We start from the raw sequence: 21,945 nt of genomic DNA on the forward strand, positions 1-21,945 counted from the left end.
GGTGGGGAAGAGATAGAAATCTTTAATAAATAAATAAAGAAAAAAAAACAATTTGTATTAAATTTGTATTGTCCCATTGAAGTCTCCTCCAGATTCAACCTGACACATCTTTACAATGGTTTTGTCCCTTTTTGTAGTAGCCACACTGCATCAGTGAAAATTCTAAACAAGCCATTAAAAGCCTAGCATAGGCTCACACCTGTAATTCTAGCACTCTAGAGGCAGAGGTAGGAAGATTATTGAGAGTTCATTGCCAGCCTGGACTGCATAGTAAATTCCAGGCCACACTTGTTTAAAGTGTAAGACTTTGTCTCAAAAAGCAAAAGCAAAAATAAAAGCAATAATAACAACAACAAACACAGAAAAAAAGCCAAAAAGTTGTTAGGAAAGCTAAACAAACTGGAGGTGGTAGCGGTGCTGCACACTTTTAATCCCAGCAGGCAGATATCTGTGAGTCTGAGGATGGCCAAAGTGAGTTCCTGGACAGCCAGAATTATTATACAGGTTTTTTGAAACCCTGTCTCAAAAAAAAAAAAACAAAATTAAAAAGAAGAAAACCAAAAAGAAATCCTAAACTAGGCTTATTTGTTCTTTGGATGTATGTTTACAATTAAAAATTACCTTGTTTTTTATTTTGTAGTTTGATAGTAATTTTGGAGCATTCTTTAACTGTCATTTGCCACACATTTCCTGCCAGTAAGGTTGCTGTTTATAAAATTATTTGGAATAAGGCTCACACTTCCAGAAGTCCAACCCAAGGCCTATTAAAGAGAGGCATGTGCATATATCTATTTGTAGGATGTTACTATTTGCTAAGATCGAGTACTGCCGGCCTCTAAGAGTTTTTGGCTATTGAGTTACTTAGGCTCAACTTGCTCTAAGCCTCTAAGCTTTGCCAAGGGTATTTTCAGTATATGATCTCTACATACCACTTTATGAGATGCTCTGTTTCTTGATTGCCCAGACCTAAACTATATTCCTTTACGTGCTACGTTGTGGTGAATAAGTTATCTACCTCTCTATGATCTTTCAAATGCATGTACAAAGAAACTGTGTCAAGTCACATATACTAATAAAAAACAACACTCAGACCCACTCAGGGGGCCACTAAGCAGAATCCCTTGCTTGATTTTCCTATTGAGTGAGTTAAACCACGAAAGGGATCACGAAAGGGAAATCTTAGCCTTAGCCCTTCAAAGGATTCATCTTTCAACTGTGGCAGTCCTCCTCAGTCCTAAAACATCTCCTCAACCAGGCACACTCCAGTGTTGCAAATGGAAATGTGGGCCTCTGTGCCCTACACACTGTGAATGCATAGGTGGAGGACAGCACAAGGCTGATAATGAGGACACCACTAGAGAGCAAGCCCCTTCACCCACTGGCCTTTGTTACTCCCTTCAGTGAGATATTTGGATGATTTAATGATTCACAGGATCTGTCCTCTAAGTTACCCCAGTCAAGGCATTTTCCTTCGAATCATTGGACTCTTCGGTCTCTTCCATGTACTTTTTGTTTCTGCCTCTGGATTGGTTCCTATAGGAACTAAAATCTATCTCAAGGTCCCACTAACTTTTCTGATAGTTTCCGGTTCCTGGTTTAGAGGTCAGGCCCAACTCTCGGGGAGCTCACTTTGTTCTTTATTGTTCCTTGTCTCTTCTTGCTCTACCCTTACCTTCATCTGAGAGAGGTAGTTCTCATGCCATTCCACAGAGCTGATGTCTTCAATTTTCGCTACCCACACAGATAGTCTCCCAATCCCCAAGACTGCCTCAGTTTAGGAAGTTGGGAATGTACCACTTTCTGTCTGATGCCAGCATCAAACAGCTCTAAAATATAAAGCAGCTGAACTAAATTGAATTGACTGAACTTCCTTCTGAGAATCACCATATCCCAATCTGGGCTCCTGGCACTTATCTTCTGTCAGACATTAGCATCTCTACAACTCTTAAGGACAGTTTGTTTACTCTGGCCCTAGCCAGGCTAGGGAAATTTTCAAATCTTCTTATTGGAGATGACAGGGATGGGGGTGGATGTTGGCCTAGAAGAGGGAGCCTGGCCACACCATTCTTTGTGAGTTATAGTATTTTATAAGTGCCCCTGCCCTTTCCCCTCACAAATCCTTTTGTTAGGGAATGCTTGTGTCCATTCCTATGATTCAGCAATTTCCTCTCCTGGACCCTTTCACTTTGGGGCGGCAGCTGCCAGAGACCCTTACGAAACAGAATCCACACAATGAAATGGCCAAGGAGATAGGTTTGCAAATTGGGAGTGCTAATCTCTCAAGAGAACGGAAGAAAAGGTTGGCCGTCCCACGATTGCGCAAATGAGTGAATAGCACGTAGTATACAAAGAGGTAAAAGGCCCTCATATGAAAGAACTCGAAGCAATGGCTTTCCATTCCCTGGCTTGGGGGTGGGGGTGAGACAGGCACTGAGTCGATGTCCTTTGATGTCCATCGATGAGTTTTAACCCCTTTTCAGAGGCCAGGCTGCAGAGGCTGGCAGCTGTACGGGACAGATCTGGGAATGGCCAAGGACAGCCTGCAGAGTCTCAGTGGGCTCAAAACTATGTAGATTTGGGAATGGGAAGCTCTCTCAACAGACAGACCTTGGCCAAGAAAATGAGAGCCACTGCAGAGTCACGTGTGAGTTCTCAGGCTCAGATTAAGAAACCTAGAAAAGAAAGCCGAAGGGACAAAAGAAGAGCAAATAGATGAAGTTTGCTGCGTGGTAAGCCTCCCTGGTAATATAGGGTGGGGTGGAGGTGGCTTTCAGGAAGCTCCCTTGCACCCATCCTGGCACTCACTTGGGCTCCCTTTGCCCTGCCCAGAGCTCAAAAGCCCAGATTGTTCTGTGGCTCTCTCAGACCTCAGACGTCGAAATCTAGGAGTGCTCAGTCCACCATGTACAGCTGTTCACGAAATAACTTATTGCTTGCACACTATAGCAATGAGGTCCGGGGCTTTCGGAAAAGCTCAGGGGCTTAAAGGACAGAGAAGACCCAACAGGGATAATAGGAAAGAATAGGATCTTTGTCAGCACCGGGTGAGAGGGGCGGTCAAGGAGCCATGGCCAGCCCCCGCCCCCTCCCTCCCTTTTCCCCTGACCTGGTGGCCTGGTTAGTCTGTTTGTACCCTCCTGGGGCCGTGGGCCTGTGACCCTGCTGCGTCGACAGCGGGGGGCGCGGGCCCCCAGCCACTCTTGTTTTTCTTTTCCTGTCACTTTTTCTTTCTCACTCCTCCCCTCTCAGTCTTTGGGCTCGGGAACAGCTGCTGCTGTAGCTCCTAACTTTGTGCCTTTCTTCTCCCCCACAACGGCTGTTGGCGTCTTTGGAGATGCTGGCTGGCCGTCCCGCCAAGGGGGCGTGAGCAGCCATGGTGCGCGCCTAAGGGGCACGGACAGGACGGTGCGGTGGTGACCGGATGGAACCGGGCTAGGAGCACGAGGCGGCGAGGGAGGGGCGGCGAGGGGCAAGGGGGCGGGGCGGGGCGGGGCCAGAGGGCCAGGGGCTGGAAGTGCCTGTTGCTGGGATGCTGATGGATAGGGTTACACGGCTGCTGGGGCCGGCTAGAGGAGGTGAGGGGATATTTTTGGAGGGAAGAGTTTCTGAGTTTGGGATCCGGAGTGGGGGGAGGGCGAGAGGACACCAAAAGTTCCTCCTACCTCTGGGCTTTCGTCTGGTTTCAGACTGTGTAAAAGGCGCGGTCCCCGCCAGCCATTGGGTGCCGCATGGACCTTCCAACCCTCTCCAGTGCCTTGTGTCCAGCGGTCGGCAGCATAGGTCCCGCCAGCTCTGCCTTTCTTCGCTTAGCTCCCCTTGCTTGTCTTTGTGATTGTTTTCCAGTCCGGTCTTTTTCTTAATCTTGAATTGGCCACTGTTGCTGAATCTCTTGCTATCGGAAATCAGATCGAGAAGTATCTGAATGAAGAGTGACGCTTCTGAAGAATTTTTGTCTCTGCTTAGCTATGCTCCTTGACTTTGCAGCAACTATACTTTTGTATGTGCAATTAGTCACAGAATTTGGAGCTCCTACTCTGTGTGAACGCTTTGCAGAAAATCTTGTCTAATTCTCTCCAGTGATTTTTTTTCTTTTCTTTTTCGTTATACATTGACTGGTAAGTGAACTAGGCACTTACTTTATTGATGGGAGAAATTTAGATTCCTTGAGGATTGTCCTGCGCTGGGCATCATTTATTTAGACACCTAAGGGATAAGTGTTTATGGCTTAGGGTGGAGAGACTGTTTTGAAATCATTAGTGTTTTGTTTTGTTTTGTATTATATCTGCAACTTTTGTGTCGCGCCTTAAGGGTATCGTTATTTTCGTGAATGTAAACTTTTTCAAAGCTTAAAAGTAAACTAACTGGTAATGTCCTTGCGTTTTCTACCTATTTTATTATTGTTGCTATTATTGCTTGCTTGCTTGCTTGAATGAGGTGCCCTGCGAAATACTCAGAATCTGGCACCTTCCTGGTGGTAAATGTTGAAAATTTGTTATCCCGAATTTTGTCTATTTAACAGAAGAACAAATTAATTATTTTCAAAGGCTTTTGTTGATGCTAATTTAAGAAATTAGTAATTATTTTCTCAGTATTCCGACAGATTAAAAAAGGATCAAGAAACTTAAAACATTGATTCAAAACTTCAACACCTGAAAACAAGAAATCAACCTTTATGCTACCTCAGGGCTGGGCTCTGCGAACCAAAGTTCCCTGCACCAAAGTTCCCTGGCGCACTCCACCCCCTCCTTTGACATTCCACATAATGAATATACTTGAAATACGATTCTTAAAGTAATAGCTGTGCTGTATAGAGTGAGTAACAGAAATACCAGGGAGCTTTCAGGGTTTATTTTTGTAAATGAGCACAACAATTATTAATTTATTTTTACAGAATTTGTTGCATTACAATTTTTTCTTTGTTCTGGAAAGAATAGATAATCAGTTCTCAAAAACTTGTGCTCATGTCTTTCTCCACAAGTTATGTTAACTTTAATCATTCATCAAGGCATAAAATGGTCATGAAGGGTGGCAAATTAAAAACTTGTTTCATGAGAATATTTTTATTTGAGAAGTTCCTAATAACGACTTTTTCATTCAACAGTAAGTAGAAACCTGAATGATAGAACTGCAAAGCATAGCATTAGTAAATTTTTTTCCACCTGCTTTTATGTCCACCTCAAAACAAGCCTGTGTTGAAATTTTTCCAGCCCGATGTGACCATGCAGCTCATCATTGCTGAGTGCCAGATTTTATTTAGTAGGGGACTAAATACCTTATACTGCACTGACTTTTTAGGCCATTGAAACACTGACTGTAAAACCAGTATCACTTCTTGTTTTAAATTGCTCTGCCCACTAATATAATCCCTGACGTCTAGGACCTCAAATCCAGTTTTAAGCTCTAGGCAAAACTCCTTGTGCTCTAGTCCAGTAAAAAAAAAGGTTGACCAAGAAAATGAGACCTCAATTTCCTTTCTATGAACTGTGTTATAAATTGCAATTGTAGTTCATAATGAAATTTATTCTGGAAATCTCGAGGAAAAGTAAATTTATAATGATCTACTGCTTTGACGTGTTAGCTTTCACAGACTCTCAAATCTTCACTCAACAGGTTTGTGTGTTCAATCAGATTTCTTTGCTTTCCTTTGTTTTGCTGTGATTTACAATTAGAATTTGACACTATCACCAATATTTTAATCTCAAACGAAAACAGTTTTATCACAAATTCTCATTCTGTCATAATTACATTAATGAATTAAATAAGCTAAAAGATTTAAACTTATTACAATACTTTGTTACTTTGCTAAAAGTGAGTGACTTTTCTGCTTAAAAGATTCAACAATTAAAAGTAATTCAACTATGTAAAAGCTCACATTTTTGAAATGTACAGTTTAAGATATTCTATTTTGGCCACGCCTTTTGATGGTCTTTAAGCATAATTTGATGCTCAATGATAGTTTGAGAGCATAAATTCAGTAGATTATCTAAAATTAAAGAATAAGGAACATTTTGAAAATCAACCTTTTAATGCTAACATCTTGTTCTACGATGAGAAAGGTGGTATTCTGCAATATAGGAAATTCACTGGGGTATTGCTATTTTAATAATTATAAACAGGAATGTCTGGCAAAATAAATATTCACAGGGATCTTACTCTAATAATTTTAGAGATCTTAATTCTTTAAAAATCCTTTTACCAAAAAGGACCATTTATTTTGTCAAACGGAGACAGCATTCAAATCCAGACTCTTGAGTCCATTCAGAAAGCACACACACAACATATGACCCTACTGACCATTGCCAAAGCTAGACATAGTTTCTCAATTATGACTGACATTTATAGTTTTGACTTTTATTGGAGGCATTATCTTTAAAATGTAACATAAAGATTTCTTAATGAAGAAACTTCGGAGTTAAAAATGCCATTCTAGGGCAGTCCAATGACCATCCATTTCCATAGTCCAAACCTTGTAGTGACACCAAAAGATGTTTTGTGAAGAATATACCTGATTTTTATAATAGGCCTCCAAACACCATAATGACATTTCCTAATCCTTGGTTTCCATTAATAATCAAAAAAATTGATCAATATTTTAAATATTTCTCTAGCCTCTCCAGCTTATGCTATATTATTAATATGCTACATTTCCATAGGCATTTAACATAAAATTTCTTATATATTCTTTTCTACTTGAGTGATCTATCGATTCTTACTTATATTTGTCTTTAAAATCATATTTCAACTTGAGTTTCCTCCCCACAGCACACACACACCCATGAATTGGGGATAGAAAAGTACCAAGAGGGGTCTTGAATTTGGTATTTCAATGCATGTTGTAGAAATGCACATTTATCCTAGGTTTGCTCTCTCCTTTTCTCCTTTTATGCTTGTGCTTAAAATTTAAAAGTGAAATAGGAAAATAATTTTAAAAAATATAAGTCACTTCTCATACACAACCAGAGTCAGACACTGGAAAAATCCAATTATATTTGTGTCCAGTCTATTTTCTATGTATATGTTTATGCCCCCAAAAGTACTAGTTGCTACTGGATGCATGCTGCAATAGTTTTTTTGTCTCTTTGTAAGCTCCTTAGTTTATTTTAATTTGTTTTTGGTTTGAGGATTGTTTGGTGTTTTGAAGGAGTTTCATTGGGTATTTTTATTTGCCATACTACCCTCAAACCTGTGATCATTCTTTCTCAACCTCTCATATAGCTGGCATTACAGACATGCACCACTGCCATTCTTTATCTTCCTATCCTAAAATTCTAGCTTTAAAAAACAGTCATTATGAATTCCTAAAATACTTAAGCACTGATATTACCAATCATTTTTCTATTTCATCTGAAGAGTTGTTTCTCTGTGTTTTATTGAAAAGCAATATAGTCTGCTCAAGTGTTGTGTCTTTTGGTTACCAACTGATTCATGGAAAGTTCTCCAATGATATTTAAATTTATAATCAATATCTTTCCAAATGTATTCTGTGCAGATATTATTAAACAGAAAATTGAGTGTTACCTTTAATTTTTTGTTTTCCTCCTTGTAAAGTAATAATAACATACTAAGTCCTTGATTTTCCTTGAGACAATGTCTCCCTGTATAGTTAAGGCTTATCTCAGATATGATTCTTCTGTCTCAGCACCCTGAGTTTCAGGATTACAGGAGTGCACTACCATGCCCAAATACTATATTTCCAACTATAAAAATTTTTATTCCCTACAATGCAGTAATTTCAAGTGTTTAAATATTTATTTTCCAATACTACCTCCTGTGCCTATTTAGGCAAACATCTCATTGATATTACTAATATATTTCTAACTAATTTTGTGCTTTTTCACAGAATGTGTTTTTATCAATTCTACTGGCTAACCCATAATTATTCAAATATTATAAATATGTGTTTCCATAGCTAAGTAATTTTAGAAAACTTTAGAATAATGATGGTAGTGATAGTGGTGGTAGTGGTGGTGGTTGTGGTGGGGTGTGTGTGTGTGTGTGTGTGTGTGTGTGTGTGTGTGTGTGTATCTGGCCTATGTCTGACTTGATCCTGTGCCATTGATCTTCCAAATTTTCCAAGGATTACTGCAGACTCCACTGGGGACTGTGGTGAACATTTATATAATTACTATTACAGAAGCAAATAAATAATAGTCCTCTAATTTAATGAAAAAAATTAAGATGAGAGTTTTAATTATAAGCTATTCGTGGGGTTGAAATATCTTGTCTCAAGGTTCAGTACATAAAAGGTTAGACCATTTAATATTCCTATGTTTTGTCATTATGTCTACTGTGTATTGTCTATATACATATATATTTTAATCACAAACTATGTTTTACTGGATATATATTTCATATGTGTATGTAGCCTAACTTATTTGAACAATTGAAAGATAATAAGAAGTCTTTGAGTATTGCTAATATAGTTCATAGTTCACTTCAAGAATCACTTAGCTATCATTTCAAGTACCATTGAGCTCTCCCTTTTCTTACTAATTCAGGAAGTTATCATCATTATTATCTATTTTATGTTTTACTATACTCAGTTTAGCATTTCGCTTTATATAAGTGACCCCATTTAACAAATAGGTTTGTGCTAGTGCATGTAGGTTCATTAATCTGAAACTTTGGTGATTTTAACAAATAAATAATACCACAAAATAGTAATTGGTAATCTTGGAAAGTTAAAATCCTTTTTGAATTTTGAATGCTAGTGTTTAAGGGGGAAATGAATTAAGTTAAAGTATACTGAAAGAGTATTGAGACACTAGAATTTTTAAATATATTTTTTATTCTTGGAGGAATTCATACTTGTATGCAGTGTATTTTGATCATAACCAACCCCTGCTGCATTCTGTCTACAATCCCCTCCCACTCCTTACAATGTTCTTTCTTTTCTTTCATTTTATAATAAAATGAGTCCAAACCAGTACTGCTAGAAAGCACATGGGTGTGGGGTCAACCAGTAGCCAGTGACTAAATATTCGAAGAAAAAGGAAACTCTCTGTCCTCCCCCCAGAAACTCTCAACTGTCAATAGCTCCTCACTACAGTTGGGGCATAGTGAGGTCCTCACGAACCATTTGGCTGCTCTGACTTCATTAATGCAAAGGCCATAAGACATGGGAATTTCTAAGAACTTCTAAATAAAGCGGGAGAAATGGCTCAGCAGTTAAGAGCACCTGTGCTTGCATAGGACCTAGGTTCAGTTCCCATCACCTACATGGGAGCTCACCACCATCCAAAACTCCAGATATAGGGGATCTTCCCTATCTTCTGATCTCTGTGGGCACTAGGCACACATGCAGTGGATGTACATACACAGAGACAAAACACTCATATAAATAAACTAGAATAATGCTTTTAATTTTACAAAAGAAACTTTTAGGTAAGCAGGTAGATGATATTTATCTGCCAAATGAACATTCCTTTGTAAATTTAATACTTTGTTTTAAATGTATTACCAGCATTTCTCTTTATTAATACTTGAGGATATGATATTTTCGCTTCTAAAACCTGCAGGTTGGAAAGCAGTTTTAATGGGGACTATGCAAGAGTGAAAATCCAAAGTTAAGACTGCACAGTCTTATGTGTATGGATTAAGTGATAAATGTAGAGATTATAGGTTGCAAGATAAATTGGGTTAGAGGATCAACTGAAAAGTAACTAATCTTGAGTCAGTTCTGTTTTGGTCACCAAATTATGTGGGTGGAATAAGATTGAGAAGTCATGAAATTCTTACACTATGTGCCCTTTCTCTGAACTGGTAATGTAGCTCAATGGTAGACTACTTGCTCAATATGTATAAGACCCTGGCTTTGGCCCTCAGCCTTGCAAAGGAGGAGCAAGATAGGAAGAGGAGGAAGCAGCCAAAGAATAACACAACTAAATGTCCTTCCTCAAAAGAATTTAAGCATTGAAACTTCCAGGCAGGTGGATGAATGACAGTAGAAAAATCTGTTCATTTCCCTGGTTCCACACATTATCAGACATTATGATAATCATGTTAGATACTCAGCACTAATACAGTATAGTAAAAAGCCTGCTTCATGTGCTATTGTAAGGATTATATGGCTTTATGTATGAATGATACTTAGAATGGTGCTTAGAAATTTCTGTTATTATTGCTGTTTCAGCTATTTTTAATATTTGTCTTCTTGTGTGTGTCTATGTTTAAGTGTATGTAGGTGCACTCATACACAATAAGGTACATATGCAGACCAGAGGTCGATGTTCCTTTCTCAAACTCTCTCCATCTTTTTTTTTTTTTTTTTTTTTGAGATGGGTTCTATGTTTGAACCTGCAGCTTCCTGATTGATAGATTGGCTAGCCCAACAAGCCCCAGGAATCCACCCACTCATTCTCAAAGTTCTGGGATCCTAAGCATGCACTTTTGTGCCTAGCCTTTACATGGAAGCTGTGATTCTGACCTCAGGTCCTCCAGTTTGCACTACAGGCACGTTACCCATGGTTCCATCTTACCAACCCCTTTTTGTTTGTTTTATTCAATTAAACTTCTTGCAATATTCTGAGAAGTCATTTGTGGCAAAATAAGCAGATGTCTTTGTGAGTTACTAATATGGTGTACAGCAGGAGGAATACAATTAATAATATTGTATTGTGTATCTCAAAATAGAAAGAATATGAGGGTACTCCTCATAAAAATGATAAAAGTTTAAAGTAATGGTCATACTAGTTCCTAGGAGCTGATTTAATATACTAATTAAAGCATCCCATTGTACCTCATAAGTATAAATACGATATATAAATTTGATATGTCAATCAAAATGCTATGTATTTCTAATGGTGACATTTAACAGAGACTATCTAGTAAATATTGCCTTACATTGGATGTGGATTTCAACCTCACCTTCAGAATTAAACTGGTCTTTCGAAACAGGGACAACTAGGGTTGACTTGAAAGGAGCCTGGAAATAAGATCCGGCTATGTCATCTGATGTTGATTGACCCTTTTGGCCTTATTTGGTGAAGATCTAAAGATATTAGTAATTTTGCATCATTCCTGAGGTTTCCATCATCAGAATACGTTTCCTGATCCAACTGTTGTATCCATGAGAAAATGCAGTTGGAATTCACGTTCAATAGGTAATATTAGAGAACTTTCCTTTTTGATGTAAATAGTTTTCTCTGATATTAGCTATATAAAATAACAAATACCCTGAGTGATTGCTACAGAAATGGTTTTATCTCTAAATTGGTAATTATCCTTTTTTTAATTTGAAGCATGCCCATCTGTTCATGTTATGCATAGGGGAAACTAGTGATCCTCAAGGTAATACTTCATTTATATATTAAACTGTATTATTTAGCGAACGCTTTTTTCTTTGGAAATAGAGCATTTAATTTTGAAAACGTTGTAATTGGGGCTATTTTCCAGTGATTGCCTATTAGAGGAGGGTATTTGCAGGTAAAAACGTCCAGCCTTCATTCAACATTTCTAAAGTGCCTGCTAAGCACTCAGCTGTATAGAATACAAACAAAATAGAACTTGCCTAATAAGGGGCAAAGCAAGAATTTGACCCCAGGTCTTTTGACCGTCAGACATTGCTATAAAACAATGCACCCTACCTTCTTTGACATGAAACAAAACTACTAAAATAATAGCATCATTTGTTCTCTTTTACTGAGATTGAGTAAGCTCTACCAATTCCCTGCATGGTTAATATGGATATCAAAGAAATACACAGTGTGCTTTATATAAAGTCAAAAGATGAATTTAAACTGAAAACCTGGGGCAAGAAAAAAAGACTTTAAAAATATTTTTTGAAATAATGTCTTTCCAGTCATGGCAGCCAGTATTTACAAGCACCAGTTTCTAACCATGCTACACACAGAAGATACACTTTTCTGCTTTTCAACAAAAATTGAAAATAATATCTAAGGTTCATGTATCCCTTTTGAAATTACTCACACATGGCCTAGAATAAAGTGTTCATCTGAAGCATTCTACTTGTTGGAGTAGACACAGATTCAGATGTCAAAGCTGCCTATTTTAAATATCTTTATTTCTTTACAATAAAATAGCAGTGAATGTTTCTGTCGGATCATTCATTGAATTGAACTGTAGCAATTACCGAGGCAGAGTATTTCCTTGTGATCCTTCCCTTTGCTGCATTTGATATTTATGGTAAGTGTGTCAAGTCACATAATTTAGCTTCAATATTTATGTAGTGAAAAGTAAAAAAAAAATCCCATATAACAACATGCAATAGAGCATCTGTACTTTTTAAATGTAATTGTTTCTGAACTTCTGAGTTTGAAAATGCTTGAATCTAGAACCATCTTGAAATTAAAAGTATAAAATCAGCTAAGAAGCCTTAATGTGTCTATTTTAACATTTTCTTATAAATTTCTAAAGCTTTTTGTTTCTAAAAAGCCTATTGTTCCTCTGTGGTTTGCCATTCCTTTTTTTCAGTCACAATTAATGAATTTTGTTCATACGCAGTGAATTTATTGAAATGAATTTCAGGGGATTTGTAGTCGCACAAATGCCACTCCCAGCATTTTTTTCTTTAGAGTTCTTGCAGTTAACGCACTACATTCATAGGCCAATTATAGCACAAAGTGGTAGCAGAATAATGGTAAATTTGTGAGGAAAATGGAACATAAAAATGAAAGCGTAGGAATTTTTTTCAGGAACCTTCAAGAGCCTGAAAAGCAAAACTATTAAAGCTTCATTGAAAAAGGTACTTCACCTTATAGAGTAGTTAATTGACCTAGTTAATGAGGTGGAAAATAGGCTATGTTGGGTTAGAGGTATTTAATGAAGCAACCCTAGAAATTCTCTACATGAGAAAAAAAATCCTTGTCAACCAAGCCTTTGTCAAATTGTCCTTCATTGTGTACTTATTTATCTTACTTATACCTAATGGATGGAAGCTGTATTTAAAACAGTTGTTAAACTATGTTGTTGATAAAAAGGGTATGTGTTCTTATTCCTTTAGCTGACTTGTGTTTGTAATAATACTTATATAACTGTGGAAGTTCAGTCCTAGAGCTTTTACACTTTGTTGATATTTTGAGTAGCTAAAAAGGAAAAGTGTGTCCTCATTTAAATAACTGTTATTATCATGCTTAAATTTTGGTGGTGGTTATATAAATAGTCATAGTATCTTAAATTTTCATTAACATTTTATTTTATATGTGTGTTAATATTTTGTCTATATGTATATATGTACACTATGTGCTGGCCTAGTGCCCATGAAGGCCAGAAGAAGGCATAGGGTCACTTGGATCTGGAGTTACAGAAGGTTGGAGCTGCCCCGTGGATGATGGGAATTGAACCGAGGTCCTCTGGAAAAGCAGCCCATGCTTCTAAGCTCTGAGCTATCTCTCAAGATCCCAAGCAGTCATACTATCTTTAAGAAATTGAAGATCTAACCAAGTTTAGCAGTTAATTTTTGATTGTGAAATTAATTATAAAGTTATAGGGAAAAACACAAGTCACTACTCATGCTATAAAAGAGAACTGGATACCTTACCTAATAGAGAGAACTTAATTTATAAGACTTAAAAGGTTCAAAAATCCAAAAAGGGAATTGGATCGATGTAATGTTTGTTATGGGAAAAGAATTTTCAGATGTTTCTATTTTAGAGAATATGATACCAATTATAATTTCAGAACAAGTAAAGCTCCTTTGTCAATTTGTACTGAAGAGTAGTTAGTTATCTCTCTCTCAGTCTGTCCACTGTGAATCTCTTGGCATATAGGTGACATCCACAAACCAAAAAATTCTAGCAGAGGTGACATAATAAATATTATCAATTTAAGATGATTGCGCACAAATGATTGGAAGTTCTGATGAAATTTTATACACTGGGGAGTGAAAAAGAAGAGGAGTAGAGAAAGGCAGAAAGAGAAGGAAAGAGGAGGAGAGAAAGGAATCTAAGGAGAGGGAGAGAAAGAAGATGCAGAGAGAGGAAAGATGAGAAGACACGAGAGAAAGGAAGAGAGACAAGGGGGAGAGAGAGGGGATGGAGAATAGGGGCGGTAAAGAAAGGAAAGAAGTGGAAAAAAGAGAGGAAGAGATATAGCAGGGGGAAGAAGGGAGTGAGAGAGAGGAGAGGGTTGAAGGTGGGGAGAGAGAGGGAGAGAAAGAGTTAGATTCTGCTTTTAAATGATATTGAAAGTTGATCAATCTAGCCATCAGAATAGGTCACAAAGCAATGAGTTTTGCCCTAAATTGAGCCAATACATTGATTACAAAAGGTATTTAGAATAATGTAAGTTGCTTGGCACTCCTGAGGAGCCATTTTAGGCTCTTAAAGGGATGACTTTTCACTATCCCTCAAACTTTAAAAAATGTGTGTTTTCTCCTGATAGATACAATCCAGATTTTTTCATGATTCCAAAAGTTACCTTCTCAAATTACTTAGCTTTAATTTGTGGTGAAGCAATATTCATAAATAAGAAGTCTCCTAAGACCACGTTAAAAACTTGCAAAGGAAATGATGTCGCCAAATTATGACATATAAATGTTCTCTTACTAAAGGGCTATATCACAAGACCCTTGTTTCAAGACTTGCCTCAACCCAGAGAGGTTCTGTCTTGAGCATCTTCTTTATATCTTGAAAGTAATCACATTTTCCTTTCTATTTCCCACTTGAATGTTTATTTAGTTGTTTAGTGTCATCTATAGATGAAGTATTCCAATCAGGAAATAAATCAAAGTTTAAAATTTGGTTTTAAAATTTTATGTTAGATTTGAGCTGCTTGGTTTAGTGCCCAAGACAACTAATGCAAATTTCTGTATTTCTAACATAATTAATGGGAACCAATTAGTTTTTTTTAAAATTTTATTTTTTTTAATTTATTTATTTATTTATTAAAGATTTCTGTCTCTTCCCCACCGCCGCCTCCCCTTTCCCTCCTCCTCCCCCAATCAAGTCCCCCTCCCTCGTCAGCCCAAAAAGCAATCAGGGTTCTCTGCCCTGTGGGAAGTCCAAGGACCACCCACCTCCATCCAGGTCTAGTAAGGTGAGCATCCACGAAACTGCCTAGGCTCCCACGAAACCAATAGGTCCAGTAGAATCAAAAACCCGTTGCCATTGTTCTTGAGGTCTCAGTAGTCCTCCTTGTCCGCTATGTTCAGCGAGACCAGTTTGGTTTCTAGCCATAAATAAAGGACATTGAACCTATAATTCGGGTTCTTAGAGAAGCTAAATAAGAAGGAGAACCCAAAGAAAATCATATAGGCATCCTCCTGAATATTAAACTTCATCAGGCGATGAAAGGAGACAGAGTCAGAGACCCACATTGGAGCACCGGACTGAAATCTCAAGGTCCAAATCAGGAGCAGAAGGAGAGAGAGCACAAGCAAGGAACTTAGGACCGCGAGGGGTGCACCCATAAACTGAGACAATGGGGATGTTCTATCAGGAACTCACCAAGGCCAGCTGGCCTGGGTCTGAAAGAACCAATTAGTTTTTACAGCTATTTTTACAATATATAATCTTACTTATAACTAATGTCATAAGTTCGAAATCAGTTGGTTGAACTGGATGTAAGTAGATCAAATAGACAATGACTTATTTAACAAATCCTTATTCATGTTGTTTAATGAGCTATCTTTATTTGTCTTCACATGAACGAAGAATACACGATCAAGCCAAAACCGCCAACTCCACACTTGTTTCTGTCATTTATGAAGATCAATAATGACTATAAATGATGTTTTTATGTAATTCTGCTTAAGTCAGACATTCCTAGAAAGGAAAATTAAGATGGATTTTCTCAGAAGTGTCTTGTCATGTTTTGCCATTTAAAAACGTGATTTATGACTACATTTAATTAATCTGTAAGTTTCTGTTTATTTGTTTGTTTTAGAAGTATCAATTAATGTGACAGTCAATCCTTTTAGACTCAATGGAACATCAACTTGCACCTTTTCTTTCTGAAATACCTCCGGCAGTGCCAATTATCAATGGAGATCCCATGTACCCTGTAAGAGAAGTTTTTCTTCTTTTTATTTGCACTATAACTAATTTAAATGTTATGAAATCTGATGTTGGTTTTCATTTAGATTATTTGTCACTTTTATGGTCACTTACTTGGGAAGGTTTTTATTGTTGCTTTGTTTTGTCTTTTCAGCGTTGGTTATTTTCCTTGCGGGTCTTTTGAAAATCACTTAAGACATTCAATACTAGCTTATCCTACATAAAATTTTCTTTTGAATTAACTTAGCTGCTTTTTTATACTCTTTTCCACAACTTAAAAGGCCTAGTCCTATATAGTAAAGTTTCTACTACCTATTGTTTCATAGGGTATATCTTTTGAAATTGCGAGTCTATTGAAGACTAATGTTTCTTCATACTCATTCAGTTAGGAGTTCAGTTATCTAATAATTAGAAGTATTTTATTTGAGTAGCAATAACTTCTATGAGTAAGACTGGTTTCTATAAATTAAAAAGTATAATTCAGATTTAAAATTTACCCCTTTAGTAGATTCAATAGATGGCCTAACCTAGCATATAATGTAAAAAGATGATGGAAGTTTTGTCTCTTGCATTAAAATAGAAGAAAACATGGTTAGTTAGCATAACATCATGGACAGAAATGAGTGAGATATATGCATATATGAAAATGTCAAAATTATGTTTATTTTTATTATTAGTGTATAATAAAAAGTTTTATTTCTAAAAATGAAAAATTGTAATTGTAATCAAAATTACATTTTTTAGATGGAGAATTACATTCTGGACCCCAATGCCATGGCAGCATATCCTAATTATTCACACGCCATGAATCAACCCAAGATATATAATACCTGGCCTTCTTCTCCCCAATACTGGACTCAAGTATGTCTGAATTTTACCTTCAGATAAATATTATTTTCTGGGATTTTGTTTATTTGTTTGTAGAGTTTTTGTTCTGGGCGTAGATGCAGAAGAGAATAATGTCTTTTCATCTCAATACACCTGTTTTCTATGACCTTATTAAGCTTTACTTTGGTGGAGGAGTAACCTGTTCTTACTAAGGGGTATTGAATTTCTCCTAAGTGCCCATTAGTCCAATTGTATTCTTCTCCTTGAGCATTTTGAAATCACCATAATTAGGGAGCCTGAATATTATTCAAAACATAATAATGTCTTTTTCCATAGATTTAAAAAAGTATGTCATTAAATAATTATCTATTTCTAGATTGTAATCGTTCAAGTTAACCCTGGAGAGGTCCTTACGATAAAAGCTGATGATGGGTCCTTTCAGCACATTCAAGGTTTGTTAAAGTAGAATTAGATGTGTGTTTATCTTATAATCAGTTTGAATGAACCTAAATATTACTGTAAAATCACTAACAATTCATTATTATGTCTTCTCACTTGCAAGACAGAATACTGTTAAAATATTCCTCATAGGAGTTTAGCATCAACAGCATGAAAGATAATCTTGCTAATCTGTAGTGATACTTTGTTTGTAATCTAACAAAATTTACCTGAAGATTTGAGTGCAGAGCTAAGCCACAGTTAGCCATAGAGACCAGGCAGTGGTGGCATATACATTTAGTCCCAGTACTTGGCAGATAGAGGCAGATTGATCTCTGTGAGTTCAAAACCACCCTGGGATACACGAGATTCAGTCTGTGTAAAAGAGAAATAGAGCACACACGAAGGTGATCCCAGATTTTGGGATCCCACGCCTTTAATCCCAGCACTAGGGAGATGTAGACAGGAGTCTCCAACTGAGCAGAGAAAGAAATACAAGGCAGGAGGAAACAGGAGCTCAGATGCAATCTGAGGATGCAGTCTGAGGATGCAGTCTGAGGTTTTATAGAGCAAGCATTCAGTCTTGAGTATTCGTGAAGAAAGGAATGCCCTTTCGATCTGAGGTTGAGGTTAAAGCTAGTGCCTCGTTAGGCAAGCTTTATATGTTAGATTACAAGCAAAATATCACTACACTAATCTTTGTAGAAGTCTTCAGAACTAATTTTTAAAACATGAAAGCAAGTTAGTTGAGGAATTCTATTAGAAAAATTCCAGACATTGTAGATAGCAATTGTTATTTATAGTTTTACTTTTGACTTCAGTATGGGAATTTAATCAATTTACAATGTGATAAGTGCTAATGCTTTAATGTAATAGTGAAATCATTGAAGCAGTTTATGTACTACAGGATAATACAGAGTACTATTTATGTCCATTAAGATGTTTGGCATATTTGTCAGACTGGAGAATATCAAAAGGCAGTGAAAATATCTGCATATACTTTTAATGTTTGCATCAGAATGTAAGACCTCAGAAGACAAGCTAATATATCAGTTATGTAGCCTACTTTTTACAGAGTTATATCAATAACATATCAGAAAATTTAAAGAACATCTTAATTATAGTGGCATATATTCTTATCAAAGTTAAATACAGGATTATTGAATTTATATGGCTAAGTATAACTCATGAGCAGAATGAAACATAAATTCCTTTTAATGGTCTTTCCCCTCTTTTAAAAAGATGAAAACATATACGTTTTTTACTTCATGTATGTACATAATGTATTGTGATCATACCTCAATTGCCTTCTCTTGCTCCTCTCCAACTGATGCCCCTTTCCCATCTATTCTCTCCTCTGTTTCCATGGATGAAGCTGCTTAGTTTTGGTCATCAATTGAGTTTAATTAGGGTTTCTTGCATGAGCATGGACAGAGTTTTCTATGGGGCTGCGGACAACTTAGAAATGGCTACACCACTGTAAAAATATCTCTGCCTTTTCCAACCATGATTAACTGCCAAGAATTTCTCAGGGAATGTGGGGCCTTGTGACCACCTCCCCTATAGGAACCGTTAACTGCCTGTAAATTTTCAAAGACACACACACAAACACACATATCCTAATTTTTAAAAGAATCATGTTGAAAGGTAACATCTCTTGTTAACCACCAATATGTACAGACTATAGTAACAAAAATAGATATACTTTTACAAATATGTATCATATATGTATGAGTATTTAATTGATCAGTTTTAGACTGTTCTACAGATGGAACCTTCAGAAAGCTCATTCTTTCACATTTCCAACAAATATTTTTTTAATACCTAGCATGTACCATCATTGCACTTGGTATCTAGTAAAAATAATGTCCAGGAGAGAGACCACACATATACAGTACTGCATATAGTAATCTTATTTGAGTGTATTTTAATTATACATAAGCATTTTGTTACATATGAAAACAGAAATTACCTCAATTTCAAATGGTCAATAATAAGTATATTGATTTATAATCATAGGCCTAATATTAACTATTTTAAATTAAGATGGATTTTTGTTTTATGCTAATTATTTTATATTCTAAAGTGATTTTGACCTACTGCTTTATTGGGAATGACAGTAAAAATCCAGAGGCCCAGCAAATGTTCTTACCAGGCCATAATAGATGCAGAAAAGATTGATTAAATTGGCAGAAATAGACAGAGTGGGCAGTTTGTGAGAGAGAAAATCTACCCCTGAAAGGGAATAGGATTCTTTTATACAGTGAAGCAAAGTTACTTAGTCTTACCTCATTTGTGTGGGTCTATATTTGGATACATAAGCAAGCATCTCACTCCCTTGTTAAGTAGTAAATTGTATAGCATCAGTTGTTGAGGGAGTTGACCACTTAGAATAAGGCATCATGGAGCCTTAAGAGTTATAAGACTTCTTAGCAGGGTGGTGGTTGCACACACCTTTAGTCCCAGCATTTGGGAGGCAGAGGCAGGTGGATCTCTGTGAGTTTGATGCCAGCCTGGTCTACAGAGTGAGTTCCAGGACAGCCAGGGCTACACAAAGAAACCCTGTCTTTAAAGAAAAGAATTAGTAGACTTTAAAACAGGATGTAGTCATATGCCTTTAATTTCAGGACTCTGGAAGCAGAGGCATGAGGATCTCTCTGAGTTCAAGACCAGCCTCCTCTACATAGAGAGTTCCAGGATACCCAGGGCTAAATAGAAAGACCCTGTAACATGAGCGTCTGCTTGTATATAAGGCACTGTGGTCAGGTTCTTACTAGTAAGGAGCTGCTAGTTAAAATGTGGGGGGTTGCTTTTATTTTTAGCCCTTTTATCTCTAAATTTGCTCCCTGATAGAACAGCAGGGTCAAGTCATTGACAAGAGGTAAAGATCACCTTCTAGAGCTTTTTCAGATCTCAGAAGGGTTAGCAAAGGGGGACATTATTGATGTTGCTGATATGACATAGTATTTTAAGACCATAGGCAATACATAGAAGGTTTAAGAAGCATGTTGGAGGGAAAGGGGAAAATGACTATCTTAGAAGGTTGAAGGCCTAACTGTAACATCAACTTGGAGATTGCAAAGTTGTTGACTGAAGAAGACAGGCACTAATGTCAATGAAAATGGTAATGGCCCTGCAAGGCTGCCACGGGAATGTAATGACCTTTAATATGGAAAATACCAATCATACCAGAAGGTTAAGAAAAGTCTAAGGGGGCGGGTAGTTATGTCAGTGAATTAGCCCAAGAGAAGAAAGCCAGTCCTGTGTCCTTCCATAGGATCAATCCCTCAGAAGTTATCTAATCTCCCCTGCTCTTCTAGTCTTACCTTGCACTATCCCTATTTGATTAACACATACATGACATTTCTGTCTCAGGGTCAGGCAGGTATTCCTTGGACTAATGTAAGCAATGCTAAATATGAGGCCTTTGGGAAATTAAACTGGTCCTGAAGGCCCTTGGGGGCTGTTGAGATTTGGTCTAGTTCCATAGGCAAATTTGGTCAAGTATGTTAAGCCTAAGAAGCCATTGTGAGTAGTCTTCTATTGGTCCCTATGCCTGCCGTAATTACCTTTCCCACTAAGAAAGGTATTGGCTGAAAAGCCCTTATAGGTCAAGATATTTCAAAACAGGGTACCTGGAGGAGCTGGATGAAAGGACTAACTTGGGCAGTGAAGGAATTGGTACAGGTATGAGATGAATTAGCCATAAGGCAATAGGAGATATTAGTTCTACGTGAGATGAAGACTGCTGAGGAATTAAGGCACATGGTGATGATTAAATAGAAAAGTACATGATTAGAGCATTTTAAAAGGAGGAAGTTGAGACATGAAAGAAAGAAGTAAAGATGGGAGGACATGAGTCAAGGCAAGTGATAACTTCAATCCAAGAATAGTTTTAAAAATATATATATCCCCAAGGACCACAAGATGGCTCTGCAGGAAAATGTTCTTGCCATGCAAACCTGAGAACTGAGTTTAGTTCCCAGAGCCCACAAACAAGGAGAGAACTGACTTCTGAAATTATTCTCACACACCCATTCAGACATGCCTGCACTCACACATACATATATCATTCACACATATAAAATACATACATACATACTTTGAAATTTCTCTGAAGAAAAAAGTCTAGTATGAGTTGGGTCTTGTAAAAAAAATATCAAGGGAATATGAGGAAAGAACTTGTAAAATTATATCATAGAACCCAGAAAAACAAGAGGAAAAGATCTAGCTTCTCATTGGGATCTAGAGGATATCACGGGTCTCTGACACATAGGATCAGAGATCTCTAAGAGGCTCGTGCAAGCAGGCCTTTTGGACTTCTACGGGTGAAAAATATTCACTTCGGACAGAAAAAGCCATGTGAAATAAGCCTTACAGCTTGGTTACTTTTGGAAACATGAGTAACCCTTGATAAAATCTGGTCCAGACAACTTTTTAAAATGTCTTAAAAATGTGGGATGGTCTTTAAAACAGGCTCAATCCCCTAGGTTAATGTGAGAAATAGTCATCACTTTATAATAAGAGTACTAGAGACTCTGCAGTTTGAAAGTTGGTTTATTTCATGACCGTGCAAATATGAACATCAGTCTAGAGAGGCAGGTTTGCTGATTAAGCACAGAAAACAGTCTTTATAGCCATAACACAAGCCTCTTCCTTCCTTTCTCCTTTGGTTGAGTAATGAGGAAGGTGCAAACTTAACACATCATCTAAGTGTTACATTTGC

The 21,945-nt window shown here is 37.1% G+C and overlaps 1 protein-coding gene across 3 annotated transcripts in view; it reads left to right on the forward strand.

Annotated features, from left to right (window-relative positions):
• The first annotated feature begins 3,509 nt into the window (after window positions 1-3,509).
• LOC126492503 (fibronectin type III domain containing protein 3C1-like) overlaps window positions 3,510-21,945 on the forward strand; it is a 58,475-nt gene continuing 40,039 nt past the window's right edge. The window contains exons 1-4 of one of the 3 annotated variants that reach the window (XM_050128952.1): window positions 3,510-3,575; window positions 15,844-15,960; window positions 16,698-16,814; window positions 17,158-17,233. In XM_050128952.1, coding sequence (XP_049984909.1) covers window positions 15,883-15,960; window positions 16,698-16,814; window positions 17,158-17,233 — 271 coding nt within the window. In that variant the 5' untranslated portion in view covers window positions 3,510-3,575; window positions 15,844-15,882. Of the gene's footprint in view, window positions 3,576-3,749; window positions 4,116-10,900; window positions 11,103-15,843; window positions 15,961-16,697; window positions 16,815-17,157; window positions 17,234-21,945 lie in introns of those variants that run through there. The other 2 variants (XM_050128951.1, XM_050128953.1) reach the window with 2 other exon arrangements.

Source organism: Alexandromys fortis, unplaced genomic scaffold, assembly GCF_014885135.2.
Source record: "Alexandromys fortis isolate MF-2015 unplaced genomic scaffold, M_Fortis_MF-2015_v1.1 scaffold_251, whole genome shotgun sequence".
Taxonomy (NCBI): domain Eukaryota; kingdom Metazoa; phylum Chordata; class Mammalia; order Rodentia; family Cricetidae; genus Alexandromys; species Alexandromys fortis.